General features: G+C 47.3%; 1 protein-coding gene across 2 annotated transcripts in view; it reads left to right on the top strand.

The window, feature by feature from the left end:
• The window catches only part of ENPP3 (ectonucleotide pyrophosphatase/phosphodiesterase 3), a 352,328-nt gene that overhangs the window by 205,720 nt on the left and 129,053 nt on the right, over positions 1–17,555 (top strand). For both annotated transcript variants that reach the window (XM_063917307.1, XM_063917306.1), the window contains exons 19-20: positions 4,158–4,206; positions 4,295–4,449. In XM_063917307.1, coding sequence (XP_063773377.1) covers positions 4,158–4,206; positions 4,295–4,449 — 204 coding nt within the window. The remainder of the gene's footprint in view (positions 1–4,157; positions 4,207–4,294; positions 4,450–17,555) is intronic.

Consider the following 17,555-nt stretch of genomic DNA (forward strand, 5'->3'; position numbering starts at 1 on the left):
CACAATTAACACACATTCACACTGTCCCACACACACAATTAACACACATTCACACTGTCCCACACGCACACAATTAACACACTCACACTGTCACACACTCACACAATTAACACACACTCACACACAATAAACACACACACACTGTCCCGCACCCCCCTCTCCCGACAGAAAAAAAATATATAAACATAATTAAAGCCCACTCACCTGTTAAGGCCGCGCACGCGCGCGCGCACCTCCGAGGTCGCGGTCGCGCGCACTCGCGATCGCGTACAGTACAATGTGCAGGGAGGAGGGGGGGGTGAGGGGAGGCTCCTGGCTGCCGCTGCCTGTCCAGTGTGACAGGCACAGCAGCCGGGGAGACAGGGAGAGCGCCGCAGGTAGCGCCGGCGGAATCCCTGTCGCATGGGGTGAGCGGGCCGTGCCGGTGGCGCCCCCTCTGTTGGGGCTTCCACGGCGCCCAGGGCACATGCCCTGCTCGCCCCGTGCTAGATACGCCTCTGTATATTTCCCTTTAAGTACTGGAAAACTCACAAGCACTAAACAATGAATATTGAATATTCTCAACCATATCACAGTTTTCAAAAGCTCACAAAACAAAGATCTATCTCATTGTAATTGAAACCTTTTCACTGTGGTTAGATGAACCAATCAAGCTCCAACCCCTCAGAAATTATTGTTATTATTGAGTCTCTTGTGTTACTGAGTTTATCAGTCAATTAGGGAAATTTACTAAGCTCTCGATTTTATTCGAGTTTGCATCTTCATACAAAAATGCAACTCGGTAATTTACTAAACAGCAATCACAGCAGAGTTTTACTAGTTTGTATTGAGATATCCTGCCGTCCACACAAATACGAATCAATAGACCATCGGCCAAACATGGGGGTATATTTACAAAGATTTGTGTTTTGGCCGTTTTGAAGGGTGTTTGATCTCGAATGGTATCGGGTGCATTTTACTGCAACTTTTTGAATCCTGATACGGTCATTCACTAAGCTGCCGACTTTTCCCAATTCGTATTTTCCTATGTCGATGCGATTCGTAATGTCAGGCAGTGTTTTACGGGAGTGATGAGTAAAACACTGCCTGACAAAAGACAAGGAATCCCGGCAGAATCTGTGAGATCCGTGCAGGGCTTCATTGTGTACTGTACCTTAAAAAGGTGTTTAAAGTCTTTAAAATTCTGAAAAAAAATTGCGTGGAGTCTCCCCTCCTAAGCACAACCAGCCTCGGGCTCTTTGAGCCGGTCCTGGTTGACAAAATATGGGGGAAAAAATGACAGGGGTTCCCCCATATTTCATCAACCAGCACCGGGCTCTGTGCCTGGTCCTGGTTCCAAAAATATGGGGGACAAAAAGCGTAGGGGTCCCCTGTATTTTTAAAACCAGCACCGGGCTCCACTAGCCAGGTACATAATGCCACAGCCGGGGGACACTTTTATTGTGGTCCCGGCGGCCCTGGCATTACATACCCAACTAGTCACCCCTGGTCGGGGTACCCTGGAGGAGTGGGAACCCCTTAAATCAAGGGGTCCCCCCCTTCAGCCACCCAAGGGCCAGGGGTGAAGCCAGAGGCTGTCCCCCCCATCCAAGGGCGGCGGATGGGGGGCTGATAGCCAAGTATAAAAAAATGTGAATATTGTTTTTAGTAGCAGTACTACAAGTCCCAGCAAGTCTCCCCCGCAAGCTGGTACTTGGAGAACCACAAGTACCAGCATGCGGTAGAAAACCTGGGCCGCTGGTACCTGTAGTAGTACTACTACTAAAAAAATACCCCCAAAAAAACAGGACACACACACCGTGAAAGTATAAGTTTATTACATACATGCACACCTCCATACATACATACTTACCTATGTTCCCACGAGGCTCGGTCCTCTTCTCCATGTAGAATCCTTGGGGGACCTGTGAAAAAAATTATACTCACATAATCCAGTGTAGATTCTGTCCTTTGTATAATCCACGTACTTGGCAAAACAAAAAAACGGAAACCCGACCACGCATTGAAAGGGGTCCCATGTTTACACATGGGACCCCTTTCCCCGTCTGCCGGGACCCCCCCCCCTGACTCCTGTCAAAGATGGTCCCTTCAGCCAATCAGGGAGCGCCACGTCGTGGCACTCTCCTGATTGGCTGTGTGCTCCTGTAGTGTCTGTGAGGCAGCACACGGCAGAGATACAATGTAGCGCCTATGCGCTCCATTGTATCCAATGGTGGGAAATTTGCGGTCAGCGGTTGACCAAAAGTAACCTCACCGCTGACCGCAAAGTTCCCACCATTGGTACTGCTACTAAAAACAATATTCACATTTTTTACACTTGGCTATCAGCCCCCCATCCGCCGCCCTTGGATGGGGGGGACAGCCTCGGGCTTCACCCCTGGCCCTTGGGTGGCTGGAGGGGGGGACCCCTTGATTTAAGGGGTTCCCACTCCTCCAGGGTACCCCGGTCAGGGGTGACTAGTTGGGTATGTAATGCCAGGGCCGCAGGGACCACTATAAAAGTGTCCCCCGGCTGTGGCATTATGTACCTGGCTAGTGGAGCCCGGTGCTGGTTTTAAAAATACAGGGGACCCCTACGCTTTTGTCCCCCACATTTTTGGAACCAGGACCAGGCGCAGAGCCCGGTGCTGGTTGATGAAATATGGGGGAACCCCTGTCAATTTTTTTCCCATATTTTGTCAACCAGGACCGGCTCAAAGAGCCCGAGGCTGGTTATGCTTAGGAGGGGGGACCCCACGCAATTTTTTTTTCACTTTTGACACTAAACACACCCTTTCCCATAGATAACAATGCACAGATCTCACTGATTCGTGCATGGTTATCCAAACTCGACTGGAAAAAGCAGGTCTATTTTTTTCCTGCTTTTTTTAACGAATCGAAAAAAAATAGACCCGCACTTGAGCACTCAGAGACTAACACCCAAATACGAATGAATAGTGAATACCCGTATTGTATGAAATAACAGCCACGTTTGACCGATGGTCTATTCATTCGTATTTCAGAACTTTGCCAATCAAACCATTACAAATAGACCAGACACTGCCGAGTTTTCTGCTTAGTGAATTCTCGGATTGGGACTTAGAAAAAAAAAACACAAATTGGCAAAACTCAGATTTTTAGTAAATACTGGCCTTGGTTGGATTTTCACATACAGTACACCTCATAGCACACAGGAATTTACTAAGAATTCATATTCTCAATCACTGCTGACAATAGCCATACACTGCTGAAAAGGATGGAATTCTAACATAGAACTTTCAAATAGACCAGCTTCTGGCTAGCGTGTTTGGAGAACCATGCATGGATCGGTGACCAGTTGAGGGGGGAGGCATTCATTTTGCCGGCTGTCGGGATCCCGGCTGTCCGGATACTGATACTGGAATCCCCACTCGGGTGGTGGACCACGCCACCACCTGGGGGGAAATATAACCCACGGTCACCACCAGGCCTGAATCGCGGCGAGCCAACGAGGGGACACGCTGTGCTCACCGCCGGTATTCTGGCTGTCAGGATCCCGGAGTCGGTTTCCTGAGTGCCGGGATCCCGACAGCCGGGATATCATACTGAATACAGTTGAGGATTTAATGACACGGCCGCAAGGTCCTATATAAATGTGTCTCCCGGCTGTGGTATTATCTCCTTGACTAGTGGAGCCAGGTGCTTGTTTAAAAATTATGGGGGACCCCTACGTCCTTTTACCTCTTATTTTTGGAACCAGGACTGGTCCAAGAGCCCGGTGTTGGTTTTTAAAATACTGGGAACACCTACAAAAAAAATTCACAGTATTTTAACAACCAGGACTGGCTCAAAGAGCCCAGGGCTGGTTATGTTCAGGAAGGGAGACCCCTCACATTTTTTTTTAACTACTTAAATACTGTACACAATGAATTCATTGTCCAGCATTGTTTTACTAAATTCTCCCGTAAAACACTGCACAACAATATGAATGACATCGACATCGGGAAACTCAAATTGAAAAAACACGGTAGTTTAGTAAATTACCATGGTTTATTTTCTTCAAAAAGTTGCATTCTCAAATGTCCGATGTCAGCTGAGATTGATCTCGGGTAACATTGGCAGAAACACGAATCTTCGTAAATTTACCCTAATGTTTTACATATTATAAACATATTAATATATACTATGCTTATTTTCAGTTTGATGAAACCATGCTAAATGGAAGATTAACCCTTGATGAAGCCAGCAGTGAGTAACATGAATATAGTATTTGATACTTGTAAATTGGTTTATTTAATAATACCGGTTATAACTGTGTCTACCCTTTGTTCCATAGTAAATGAGGCAGAGAGGAAGCATTTGCCATATGGCAGACCTAGGAATGTTATTGAAAATAGTACCTATTGCCACCTTCATCACCAAGGCTATGTGAGCGGATACAGCCATAATATACTGATGCCACTGTGGAGTGCCTATAATATAGAAGCACAGGTGAGTTCCCACGTACTACATGGAAGAAGAGACATAGGGGATCATTTTGAGTTGATCGCAGCTGTGCTAAATTTAGCACAGCTACGATCATCTTCCCTGACATGCGGGGGGACGCCCAGCACAGGGCTAGTCCGCCCCACATGTTAGTGCTGTCCACCCCCGCGCAAATACAAAAGCATCGCACAGCGGCGATGCTTTTGTAATTCAGGAGTAACTCCCGTCCAGCGCAACTCCTGCGGCTGGCCGGGAGTTGTTCGTCGCTGCCGCTGGCCGCAGCGGCTGTGTGAGATGTCACGCAGCCGCCGAGGCCCGCCCCCCAACGGTCCGGCCATGCCTGCGTTGGCCGGACCGCGCCTCCTAAACAGCGGCTTAACGCCGCCGTCCAGCCCCCTCCTGCCCAGTGACCGCCTCTGTTTCAGAGGCGATCGCTAGGCAATGACGACTACCATGCGCCGGAACACTGCGGCGCCGGCGCATGCGCAGTTCCGACCCGATCGCTGCGACAAACTACAGTGAGCGATCGGGTCGGAATCACCCACATAGAATTTGTCAAAATGGCAAAGGAGTGTTTTGCTTGCTCGTCGCAATTTGAATTATATAAACCATAGTAACCTGGCAGTTATGCATATGGTGTCATTGGATAATAAGGTTCTTCATACTCCTGTATGTGTAGGCAGTAGCTCAGGATGTGTTAGGTGGCTTATCATATCCTTACTAACTGTATTGAAAATTCAGCCAGTATAAGTAGTAATGTAGCACCTTGCTGATAGGAGCGCATGATTGGTGAAACAGTTTCATGTCTTTCCCATGTAAGTGCAATTTCCACCATTGACCTATTTACCATTGGTTTGCTCAAGTTTGTTTTACATGGTATAGAAAATTAATTATTTATGCTGAAATTATCTGTAAACTACTCAGACATTTGGGAAACTATGAAATGTATGTATAACAATGGATTATCAACAACCTACCATCAAAAATATTAGCAACACAAAAAATGAGGTTAAACTGTATGCACACTGCTGTAACATAATGTTAAATAATATTTAATAGACAAAAGTAATATTCCACTTTTTTTTTTGTATTTTCAGTTATTGGCATTTTGTGTTTGTATAGAGATGAGCGCCTGAAATTTTTCGGGTTTTGTGTTTTGGTTTTGGGTTCGGTTCCGCGGCCGTGTTTTGGGTTCGACCGCGTTTTGGCAAAACCTCACCGAATTTTTTTTGTCGGATTCGGGTGTGTTTTGGATTCGGGTGTTTTTTTTAAAAAACACTAAAAAACAGCTTAAATCATAGAATTTGGGGGTCATTTTGATCCCATATTATTATTAACCTCAAAAACCACAATTTCCACTCATTTTCAGTCTATTCTGAATACCTCACACCTCACAATATTATTTTTAGTCCTAAAATTTGCACCAAGGTCGCTGGATGACTAAGCTAAGCGACACTAGTGGCCGACACAAACACCTGGCCCATCTAGGAGTGGCACTGCAGTGTCACGCAGGATGTCCCTTCCAAAAAACCCTCCCCAATCAGCACATGACGCAAAGAAAAAAAGAGGCGCAATGAGGTAGCTGACTGTGTGAGTAAGATAAGCGACCCTAGTGGCCGACACAAACACCGGGCCCATTTAGGAGTGGCACTGCAGTGTCACGCAGGATGTCCCTTCCAAAAAACCCTCCCCAATCAGCACATGACGCAAAGAAAAAAAGAGGCGCAATGAGGTAGCTGACTGTGAGTAAGATTAGCGACCCTAGTGGCCGACACAAACACCGGGCCCATTTAGGAGTGGCACTGCAGTGTCACGCAGGATGTCCCTTCCAAAAAACCCTCCCCAATCAGCACATGACGCAAAGAAAAAAAGAGGCGCAATGAGGTAGCTGACTGTGTGAGTAAGATTAGCGACCCTAGTGGCCGACACAAACACCGGGCCCATTTAGGAGTGGCACTGCAGTGTCACGCAGGATGTCCCTTCCAAAAAACCCTCCCCAATCAGCACATGACGCAAAGAAAAAAAGAGGCGCAATGAGGTAGCTGACTGTGTGAGTAAGATTAGCGACCCTAGTGGCCGACACAAACACCGGGCCCATTTAGGAGTGGCACTGCAGTGTCACGCAGGATGTCCCTTCCAAAAAACCCTCCCCAATCAGCACATGACGCAAAGAAAAAAAGAGGCGCAATGAGGTAGCTGACTGTGTGAGTAAGATTAGCGACCCTAGTGGCCGACACAAACACCGGGCCCATTTAGGAGTGGCACTGCAGTGTCACGCAGGATGTCCCTTCCAAAAAACCCTCCCCAATCAGCACATGACGCAAAGAAAAAAAGAGGCGCAATGAGGTAGCTGACTGTGTGAGTAAGATTAGCGACCCTAGTGGCCGACACAAACACCGGGCCCATTTAGGAGTGGCACTGCAGTGTCACGCAGGATGTCCCTTCCAAAAAACCCTCCCCAATCAGCACATGACGCAAAGAAAAAAAGAGGCGCAATGAGGTAGCTGACTGTGTGAGTAAGATTAGCGACCCTAGTAGCCGACACAAACACCGGGCCCATTTAGGAGTGGCACTGCAGTGTCACGCAGGATGTCCCTTCCAAAAAACCCTCCCCAAACAGCACATGACGCAAAGAAAAATAAAAGAAAAAAGAGGTGCAAGATGGAATTGTCCTTGGGCCCTCCCACCCACCCTTATGTTGTATAAACAAAACAGGACATGCACACTTTAACCAACCCATCATTTCAGTGACAGGGTCTGCCACACGACTGTGACTGATATGACGGGTTGGTTTGGACCCCCCCCAAAAAAGAAGCAATTAATCTCTCCTTGCACAAACTGGCTCTACAGAGGCAAGATGTCCACCTCATCATCACCCTCCGATATATCACCGTGTACATCCCCCTCCTCACAGATTATCAATTCGTCCCCACTGGAATCCACCATCTCAGCTCCCTGTGTACTTTGTGGAGGCAATTGCTGCTGGTCAATGTCTCCGCGGAGGAATTGATTATAATTCATTTTAATGAACATCATCTTCTCCACATTTTCTGGATGTAACCTCGTACGCCGATTGCTGACAAGGTGAGCGGCGGCACTAAACACTGTTTCGGAGTACACACTTGTGGGAGGGCAACTTAGGTAGAATAAAGCCAGTTTGTGCAATGGCCTCCAAATTGCCTCTTTTTCCTGCCAGTATAAGTATGGACTGTGTGACGTGCCTACTTGGATGCGGTCACTCATATAATCCTCCACCATTCTTTCAATGGTGAGAGAATCATATGCAGTGACAGTAGACGACATGTCCGTAATCGTTGTCAGGTCCTTCAGTCCGGACCAGATGTCCGCATCAGCAGTCGCTCCAGACTGCCCTGCATCACCGCCAGCGGGTGGGCTCGGAATTCTGAGCCTTTTCCTCGCACCCCCAGTTGCGGGAGAATGTGAAGGAGGAGATGTTGACAGGTCGCGTTCCGCTTGACTTGACAATTTTCTCACCAGCAGGTCTTTCAACCCCAGCAGACTTGTGTCTGCCGGAAAGAGAGATCCAAGGTAGGCTTTAAATCTAGGATCGAGCACGGTGGCCAAAATGTAGTGCTCTGATTTCAACAGATTGACCACCCGTGAATCCTTGTTAAGCGAATTAAGGGCTCCATCCACAAGTCCCACATGCCTAGCGGAATCGCTCCGTGTTAGCTCCTCCTTCAATGTCTCCAGCTTCTTCTGCAAAAGCCTGATGAGGGGAATGACCTGACTCAGGCTGGCAGTGTCTGAACTGACTTCACGTGTGGCAAGTTCAAAGGGCATCAGAACCTTGCACAACGTTGAAATCATTCTCCACTGCGCTTGAGACAGGTGCATTCCACCTCCTATATCGTGCTCAATTGTATAGGCTTGAATGGCCTTTTGCTGCTCCTCCAACCTCTGAAGCATATAGAGGGTTGAATTCCACCTCGTTACCACTTCTTGCTTCAGATGATGGCAGGGCAGGTTCAGTAGTTTTTGGTGGTGCTCCAGTCTTCTGTACGTGGTGCCTGTACGCCGAAAGTGTCCCGCAATTTTTCTGGCCACCGACAGCATCTCTTGCACGCCCCTGTCGTTTTTTAAATAATTCTGCACCACCAAATTCAAGGTATGTGCAAAACATGGGACGTGCTGGAATTTGCCCATATTTAATGCACACACAATATTGCTGGCGTTGTCCGATGCCACAAATCCACAGGAGAGTCCAATTGGGGTAAGCCATTCCGCGATGATCTTCCTCAGTTGCCGTAAGAGGTTTTCAGCTGTGTGCGTATTCTGGAAAGCGGTGATACAAAGCGTAGCCTGCCTAGGAAAGAGTTGGCGTTTGCGAGATGCTGCTACTGGTGCCGCCGCTGCTGTTCTTGCGGCGGGAGTCCATACATCTACCCAGTGGGCTGTCACAGTCATATAGTCCTGACCCTGCCCTGCTCCACTTGTCCACATGTCCGTGGTTAAGTGGACATTGGGTACAACTGCATTTTTTAGGACACTGGTGAGTCTTTTTCTGACGTCCGTGTACATTCTCGGTATCGCCTGCCTAGAGAAGTGGAACCTAGATGGTATTTGGTAACGGGGGCACACTGCCTCAATAAATTGTCTAGTTCCCTGTGAACTAACGGCGGATACCGGACGCACGTCTAACACCAACATAGTTGTCAAGGCCTCAGTTATCCGCTTTGCAGCAGGATGACTGCTGTGATATTTCATCTTCCTCGCAAAGGACTGTTGAACAGTCAATTGCTTACTGGAAGTAGTACAAGTGGGCTTACGACTTCCCCTCTGGGATGACCATCGACTCCCAGCAGCAACAACAGCAGCGCCAGCAGCAGTAGGCGTTACACGCAAGGATGCATCGGAGGAATCCCAGGCAGGAGAGGACTCATCAGAATTGCCAGTGACATTGCCTGCAGGACTATTGGCATTCCTGGGGAAGGAGGAAATTGACACTGAGGGAGTTGGTGGGGTGGTTTGCGTGAGCTTGGTTACAAGAGGAAGGGATTTACTGGTCAGTGGACTGCTTCCGCTGTCACCCAAAGTTTTTGAACTTGTCACTGACTTATTATGAATGCGCTGCAGGTGACGTATAAGGGAGGATGTTCCGAGGTGGTTAACGTCCTTACCCCTACTTATTACAGCTTGACAAAGGGAACACACGGCTTGACACCTGTTGTCCGCATTTCTGTTGAAATAGTTCCACACCGAAGAGCTGATTTTTTTGGTATTTTCACCAGGCATGTCAACGGCCATATTCCTCCCACGGACAACAGGTGTCTCCCCGGGTGCCTGACTTAAACAAACCACCTCACCATCAGAATCCTCCTGGTCAATTTCCTCCCCAGCGCCAGCAACACCCATATCCTCCTCATCCTGGTGTACTTCAACACTGACATCTTCAATCTGACTATCAGGAACTGGACTGCGGGTGCTCCTTCCAGCACTTGCAGGGGGCGTGCAAATGGTGGAAGGCGCATGCTCTTCACGTCCAGTGTTGGGAAGGTCAGGCATCGCAACCGACACAATTGGACTCTCCTTGTGGATTTGGGATTTCGAAGAACGCACAGTTCTTTGCGGTGCTACTGCTTTTGCCAGCTTGAGTCTTTTCATTTTTCTAGCGAGAGGCTGAGTGCCTCCATCCTCATGTGAAGCTGAACCACTAGCCATGAACATAGGCCAGGGCCTCAGCCGTTCCTTGCCACTCCGTGTGGTAAATGGCATATTGGCAAGTTTACGCTTCTCCTCCGACAATTTTATTTTAGGTTTTGGAGTCCTTTTTTTACTGATATTTGGTGTTTTGGATTTGACATGCTCTGTACTATGACATTGGGCATCGGCCTTGGCAGACGACGTTGCTGGCATTTCATCGTCTCGGCCATGACTAGTGGCAGCAGCTTCAGCACGAGGTGGAAGTGGATCTTGATCTTTCCCTAATTTTGGAACCTCAACATTTTTGTTCTCCATATTTTAATAGGCACAACTAAAAGGCACCTCAGGTAAACAATGGAGATGGATGGATACTAGTATACAATTATGGACGGACTGCCGAGTGCCGACACAGAGGTAGCTACAGCCGTGAACTACCATACTGTGTCTGCTGCTAATATAGACTGGTTGATAAAGAGATGTCGTAGTATGTATGTATGAAGAAGAAAGAAAAAAAAACCACGGTTAGGTGGTATACAATTATGGACGGACTGCCGAGTGCCGACACAGAGGTAGCCACAGCCGTGAACTACCGTACTGTACTGTGTCTGCTGCTAATATAGACTGGTTGATAAAGAGATGTCGTAGTATGTATGTATGTATGAAGAAGAAAGAAAAAAAAACCACGGGTAGGTGGTATACAATTATGGACGGACTGCCGAGTGCCGACACAGAGGTAGCCACAGCCGTGAACTACCGTACTGTACTGTGTCTGCTGCTAATATAGACTGGTTGATAAAGAGATGTAGTAGTATGTATGTATAAAGAAGAAAGAAAAAAAAACCACGGGTAGGTGGTATACAATTATGGACGGACTGCCGAGTGCCGACACAGAGGTAGCCACAGCCGTGAACTACCGTACTGTACTGTGTCTGCTGCTAATATAGACTGGTTGATAAAGAGATGTCGTAGTATGTATGTATGAAGAAGAAAGAAAAAAAAACCACGGTTAGGTGGTATACAATTATGGACGGACTGCCGAGTGCCGACACAGAGGTAGCCACAGCCGTGAACTACCGTACTGTACTGTGTCTGCTGCTAATATAGACTGGTTGATAAAGAGATGTCGTAGTATGTATGTATAAAGAAGAAAGAAAAAAAAACCACGGTTAGGTGGTATACAATTATGGACGGACTGCCGAGTGCCGACACAGAGGTAGCCACAGCCGTGAACTACCGTACTGTACTGTGTCTGCTGCTAATATAGACTGGTTGATAAAGAGATGTCGTAGTATGTATGTATGAAGAAGAAAGAAAAAAAAACCACGGTTAGGTGGTATACAATTATGGACGGACTGCCGAGTGCCGACACAGAGGTAGCCACAGCCGTGAACTACCGTACTGTACGGTGTCTGCTGCTAATATAGACTGGTTGATAAAGAGATGTAGTAGTATGTATGTATGTATGTATAAAGAAGAAAGAAAAAAAAACCACGGGTAGGTGGTATACAATTATGGATGGACTGCCGAGTGCCGACACAGAGGTAGCTACAGCCGTGAACTACCGTACTGTGTCTGCTGCGACTGGATGATAAATAATGATATAAAAAATATATATATATCACTACTGCAGCCGGACAGGTATATATATTATATAATGACGGACCTGCTGGACACTGTCTGTCAGCAGAATGAGTTTTTTATAGAATAAAAAAAAAAACACCACACAAGTGAAGTCACACGACGAGTGTTTAACTTTTTCAGGCAATCACAATATAGTATACTACTAACTATACTGGTGGTCAGGTCACTGGTCAGTCACACTGGCAGTGGCACTCCTGCAGCAAAAGTGTGCACTGTTTAATTTTAATATAATATGTACTCCTGGCTCCTGCTATAACCTATAACTGGCACTGCAGTGCTCCCCAGTCTCCCCCACAATTATAAGCTGTGTGAGCTGAGCACAGTCAGATATATAATATATACATAGATGATGCAGCACACTGGGCTGAGCAGTGCACACAGATATGGTATGTGACTGTCTTGTACTCCTGGCTCCTGCTATAACCTATAACTGGCACTGCAGTGCTCCCCAGTCTCCCCCACAATTATAAGCTGTGTGAGCTGAGCACAGTCAGATATATAATATATACATAGATGATGCAGGCATGCAGCACACTGGGCTGAGCAGTGCACACAGATATGGTATGTGACTGAGTCACTGTGTGTACCGTTTTTTTCAGGCAGAGAACGGATATATTAAATAAAACAACTGCACTGCTGGTGGTCACTGTGGTCAGTCACTAAACTCTGCACTCTCTTCTACAGTATCAGCCTCAGGTCAATCTCTCTCTCTCTCTCCTAATCTAAATGGAGAGGACGCCAGCCACGTCCTCTCCCTATCAATCTCAATGCACGTGTGAAAATGGCGGCGACGCGCGGCTCCTTATATAGAATCCGAGTCTCGCGAGAATCCGACAGCGTCATGATGACGTTCGGGCGCGCTCGGGTTAACCGAGCAAGGCGGGAAGATCCGAGTCGCTCGGACCCGTGAAAAAAAACATGAAGTTCGTGCGGGTTCGGATTCAGAGAAACCGAACCCGCTCATCTCTAGTTTGTAACAGGATTTAAATTTTTCTTTCTGGATTACACATTGGGCCTAATTCAGATGTGGTTGTTCTTGCTGTTGCCGTTGCTATCTTTTGCCATCCACAAATGCGATTATATGTTAATATGGGCAGAAGCTAACCTGAGCAGAGGGATGCCCAATTCTGCCTCTTCATTTCTGTCCGTCAGCATACAGCTGCTGGTACATCGGTGCCAATGTCACTTATTGGGTCATGTCGCAGAGTCTGAGTGCCACTGTAGATGCGCAGGCTGAGCTGATCTCCCAGGATGCAGAGAGCTCTCCAGTAGCAAGTGAGATCCAACTGCTAATTTTTGCGCACCCAGTGTGAATGGCCATGACACGTCTGCATTTACCCGATCAATCCCTGTCCCTACCCCCAAACACGGTCTTCTAGTCACTTGCAACTAACTCCTCAGTGCGACCGCCATCACAATTCATTCACTACACATGTGCACTGCGGCTCAGACATGTGCAGTAAGAAAACATTGAGTGATTTGCGTACAGTAGACGCTTTGCGACCGCATGAATTAGGCCTATTATTGTAAGGCAATTGGTGGCTAATAGGCTGATTCTGAGTTGGATACGGATACAGCAGAGGCTGCGTTTTCTGTGCATTTATGTTAATGCCGCTACAAAGCCCTTCCCTGGTAAAGAGCCATGTGTCCAAATGTGCAAGGAGTGAGATGCCCACTGTCAGCATCTGAAGGTGTAGAAATACTGGGCCTAATTCAAAGATGGACACCGTAAAACAGCAGTCTGTCTAAGCAGTGGCTGTGCTAAATTATCGTAATGCTGCAGGAGGTATCTTGTGTAAATAGACACCTCATACCGGCTTCTGTGATCCGCTGCTGCATCTGAGGATGTACCATTGGTTCACTCTGCAGGAACATTGGTCATCTGAGTAACCCCCAGGTTTCTCAGGATATCCAATATTTTCACAAGCTGGGGTGACACAATCGGACTAAGAGAACCCACGTGTGTACTAAACTTTGATGCTTCACATCAATCCATCACTCACCTAGCCTGCAGGACAGGTTTTCCAGAAGTGCTTTGCATATTGGAGCAGGCCCCACTGGAACATGGGCACCGCCAGAGCTGGCTCTAACCAATATGATGCCCTAGGCAACATTTTTGCTGGTTCCCCCTAGCACCACCGCTCGTTCTGCCTCTGACCCTGCACCCCTTTCCCAGCACCATCACTCCTCACCCATAGCAGTCCTCATTGGTACACCTACCCCATATATTTTAAATAGGGGTGTGTTCTTGCCAGGAAGGTAGTACCCCCAATTCCAATGAAACCATAGAGTATATGTTACTACTCACAGTAGTGACCCTCATTCACATTACGTCACACTGAATTGCTCCTTATTCACATTACACCACTATAGTGGAAAAAGGGGGGGACCTGGACTGCACATCCTATTACTAAAGATATCAAGAGGTGCTATCATGCTTAGGCTTCTAATACTATGCTGGAGGAAGTCACATTACACCACAACTTACTTCTCTTTATTCACATTAGATCTCACAGTAGTGCCCTTTCTATACATTACACCACACAGTAGAGCACCTTATACACATAATGCCACACATTAGTAATGCCTTTATGCAAACAATACCACACATATGACACACATTATTAATGTCCTTATAAACATAATGCACCTTACACATTATGCCAACCTTTATTTATGCCCTTATACACATAATGTCCCTTACACATATACCGCACTCTATTAATGTCCTTATACACATTACACACATAATGTCCCTTACATATATGCAGCACATTATTAATGCCCTTATACATATAATGACACACATAATGTCCCTTTGAGATATGCCGCACATTATTAGTGCCCTTATACACATATAATGACACACATAGTGCCCCTTACACATATTACACACATTATTAATGCATTTATACACATGACACACATAATGCCCCTTACATATATGCCAAACACTACTGCACAACCAACTCACCTGTACACAGCACTCACACGGCAGCTAACACTGTGACCCATGCCTCTGCTTGGATACAGATATGTCCTCATACATCTTGCTTCAATATTCCAGGCAGCAGGAGATACCTGGCGTGAGTCAGCTGGCAGCTCTAGGCTAGCTCTGCTAACATCGGGCATGTTTTTTGCTGAAAATGGGTCTCCAACACTACATCCTACTCCTGGTTATCTGCTATTGTACCCTTCATTCTATTGTGTATCTACATGCAGACACCTCTACTTAATCATATTCACCAGCCCTGCTGGTAACAGAGACTGTTGCTGTGTCTGTCTCTTGTGTCCTATATTAATAAAGATTATTTCGTATTACGAGGAATGTGCTCAGACCTCCTAGTTTTATCCATACACCCACCAGCTGTACAAACACCTTGGCCACTGTTATGAGTCCAAACCAATCACAGATCCTGACATGGGGCCAGTGAAGCTACATCCAAGGATGCAGTCACTAGCCTCAGCACACCCAGATAATGGGGCCAATGCCTCCATTTTCTGGAACATTGCTGTCGCCTTCTCTGCCCCCAAATGACTGCTGTCAGATCAAATGGCTGCTCTCAGATTACTGGGTTGGTTTTTGTGTTCTCAGGGAAGACTCTAGGGTTGGTTCAGTTGAGGTGCTAGTGTGCAGGAAACTGGGCAGGCATATGTAGTACTTACGCTTAGGATGACTTGGAAACTGGCAGAGTATGTACAGACTTGAATGCTGGGCTGGTTTACTGGTCAGGAACTTTGGGGTCTATTTACTAAATCTTGAATGGAGATAAAGTCGTTGGAGATAAAGTACCAGCCAATCGGCTCCTAACTGTCATTTTTCAAACACAGCCTGTGACATGGCAGTTAGGAGCTGAATGGCTGGTACTTTATCTCCATCCAAGGCTTAGTTAATAGACCCCTTTTTGGGGATTACACTGGTGCCAAACTGGAACTGGCTAGCTGTCATGGATTGGGACCGGCTAAGCTACAGATGCCTGCTGGTACTGGTCAATAAGCACAGATGCTGGGCTAGAAGCGGCTAAGCTTTAGATGCTGGGCTGGAACCGTCTATACTTCGGATGCCGGGTTAGGCTGGCTAATAGGTACATATGCGGGCCGGAATCGGCTAAGCTATTGATGCCGGGGTGCAGGGCTGTCTTTTCGTATGGGCTCAATGGGCACTTGTCCAAGGGCCCCAGGAGTATAAGGGCCCTCAGCGGATAGCTGAGGGTCCCCTCTTTCCAGTGGTACCAGATTTTTGAAAATCAGCCCTAGGGAACCGGAGATATCCGACTTCAAAGCAATGGTCCCATCCGAGCCTGTTAATTGCTTTTCCCAGCCAGATCTCTCGGGCTCTGTCTGACTTAGAGTTTTTCTGAGGCTATACTCCAAAGGCTGGGACTCTCCACTTTTGGTGGACACTGGCAGCTTGTCTCTACTATGCCCAGAACCAGAGATATCAGCCTCCAAGAAGATGGTCCCTGCTACACCTCCACACACCTAATATGCAGTTTTATATATTTGTTGGTGGATCGCTCTGGCTCCTAAACTCCGATCCCCAAGTCCCTCCTGAAAGGTAAGACTCTCTAATTATTTATCCCATTCAAAGTTAAAAAATCTTTTTACAGGAACTTGATATATCTGCAGTCAAGCAAGCTTCCCTCTCACCAGAAAATGATGAATATTAAGCCCACTCCTCTATTGACCCCCTCCCCTACGTATTACCCACCCCATACCACCCTGGAAGTCATGTACCGGGGCCCCTTCATTAACCCCAATGCCCCCTTCTACAGTTTAGTGTTCTCTCTCCCGCGCCATTTGTGCAGTAAAGGAGTAATTAGCAGAAATTACTGCTCCAGGTCCTACATGCTGAGTGGAAGATAGAACACCCCCTACCGCCCGCGGGACATTAAAGCTGATAGCACCCCCCACTCCTACCACTGGAGGATGGGTAGGGGCCCCAGTGCATTGCTGTGACCAGGGGCCCACACTGCTGTTAAGATGGCACTGCCGGGGTGGACTGACTAATAGGCACAGATGCTGGGCTGAAAGGGCTCAGTTTAGAATTGTCAGGAGCTGGAAACAGGAACCACATTTGGTATTGCTGACAGCTGGCTGGGGCCAGTAGTTCACCAGGTAAACACAACTGATTGCAGAAACTTCACTATATATTGCTGACAGTTGGCTGGGAACAGTAGTTCACCGGATAGACAGAACTGGTAGCATGAACACACTATATACTGCTGGCTGGGACCAGTAGTTCACAGGGCAGTAGAACTGGTAGCTGGAACACACTATATACTGCTGACTTGGACCAGTAGTTCACTGGGTAGATAGAACTGGTAGCAAAAAACAGCAGGCTGATCACAAAAATCAAGAGCCATGGGCCATGGCAGGAATAGCTACATTGCTCTGGCAACCTGTAGAAGCACCTGTGGGCCTTTTATACCCCTGGCTATGCTGGGATTGAAGAGCTGAGTCTGTGCTTGAAATTCAAACTCTCATTGGTGACTCTGTGGTCATCTGATTGAAATCAACATGGCACACCCAGTACACAGCAGCAGCAGTATTGCTGCTGTCAGGACCCTAGATCACCGAGCGTCCAGACCACAGAAGGGAAAGCAGAGAAGCAGTGACGGTCTCCTCAAGACTCAGATCCCCCACAAGGTGCGAGCAGCACAGCAAACAGGTAAAAGCTGGACCTGACAGCTGCAGTATGTCAATGATGCTGTTGCTTACGGGACACTGCAACCGCCGTTGTAGACAGAGATCTTCACATGGGCAGTACAGATCCTGAGCATGCGCAGATCTCAAAACATTGGAGA

The sequence above is a fragment of the Pseudophryne corroboree genome, chromosome 4 (genome assembly GCF_028390025.1).
Source record: "Pseudophryne corroboree isolate aPseCor3 chromosome 4, aPseCor3.hap2, whole genome shotgun sequence".
NCBI lineage: Eukaryota > Metazoa > Chordata > Amphibia > Anura > Myobatrachidae > Pseudophryne > Pseudophryne corroboree.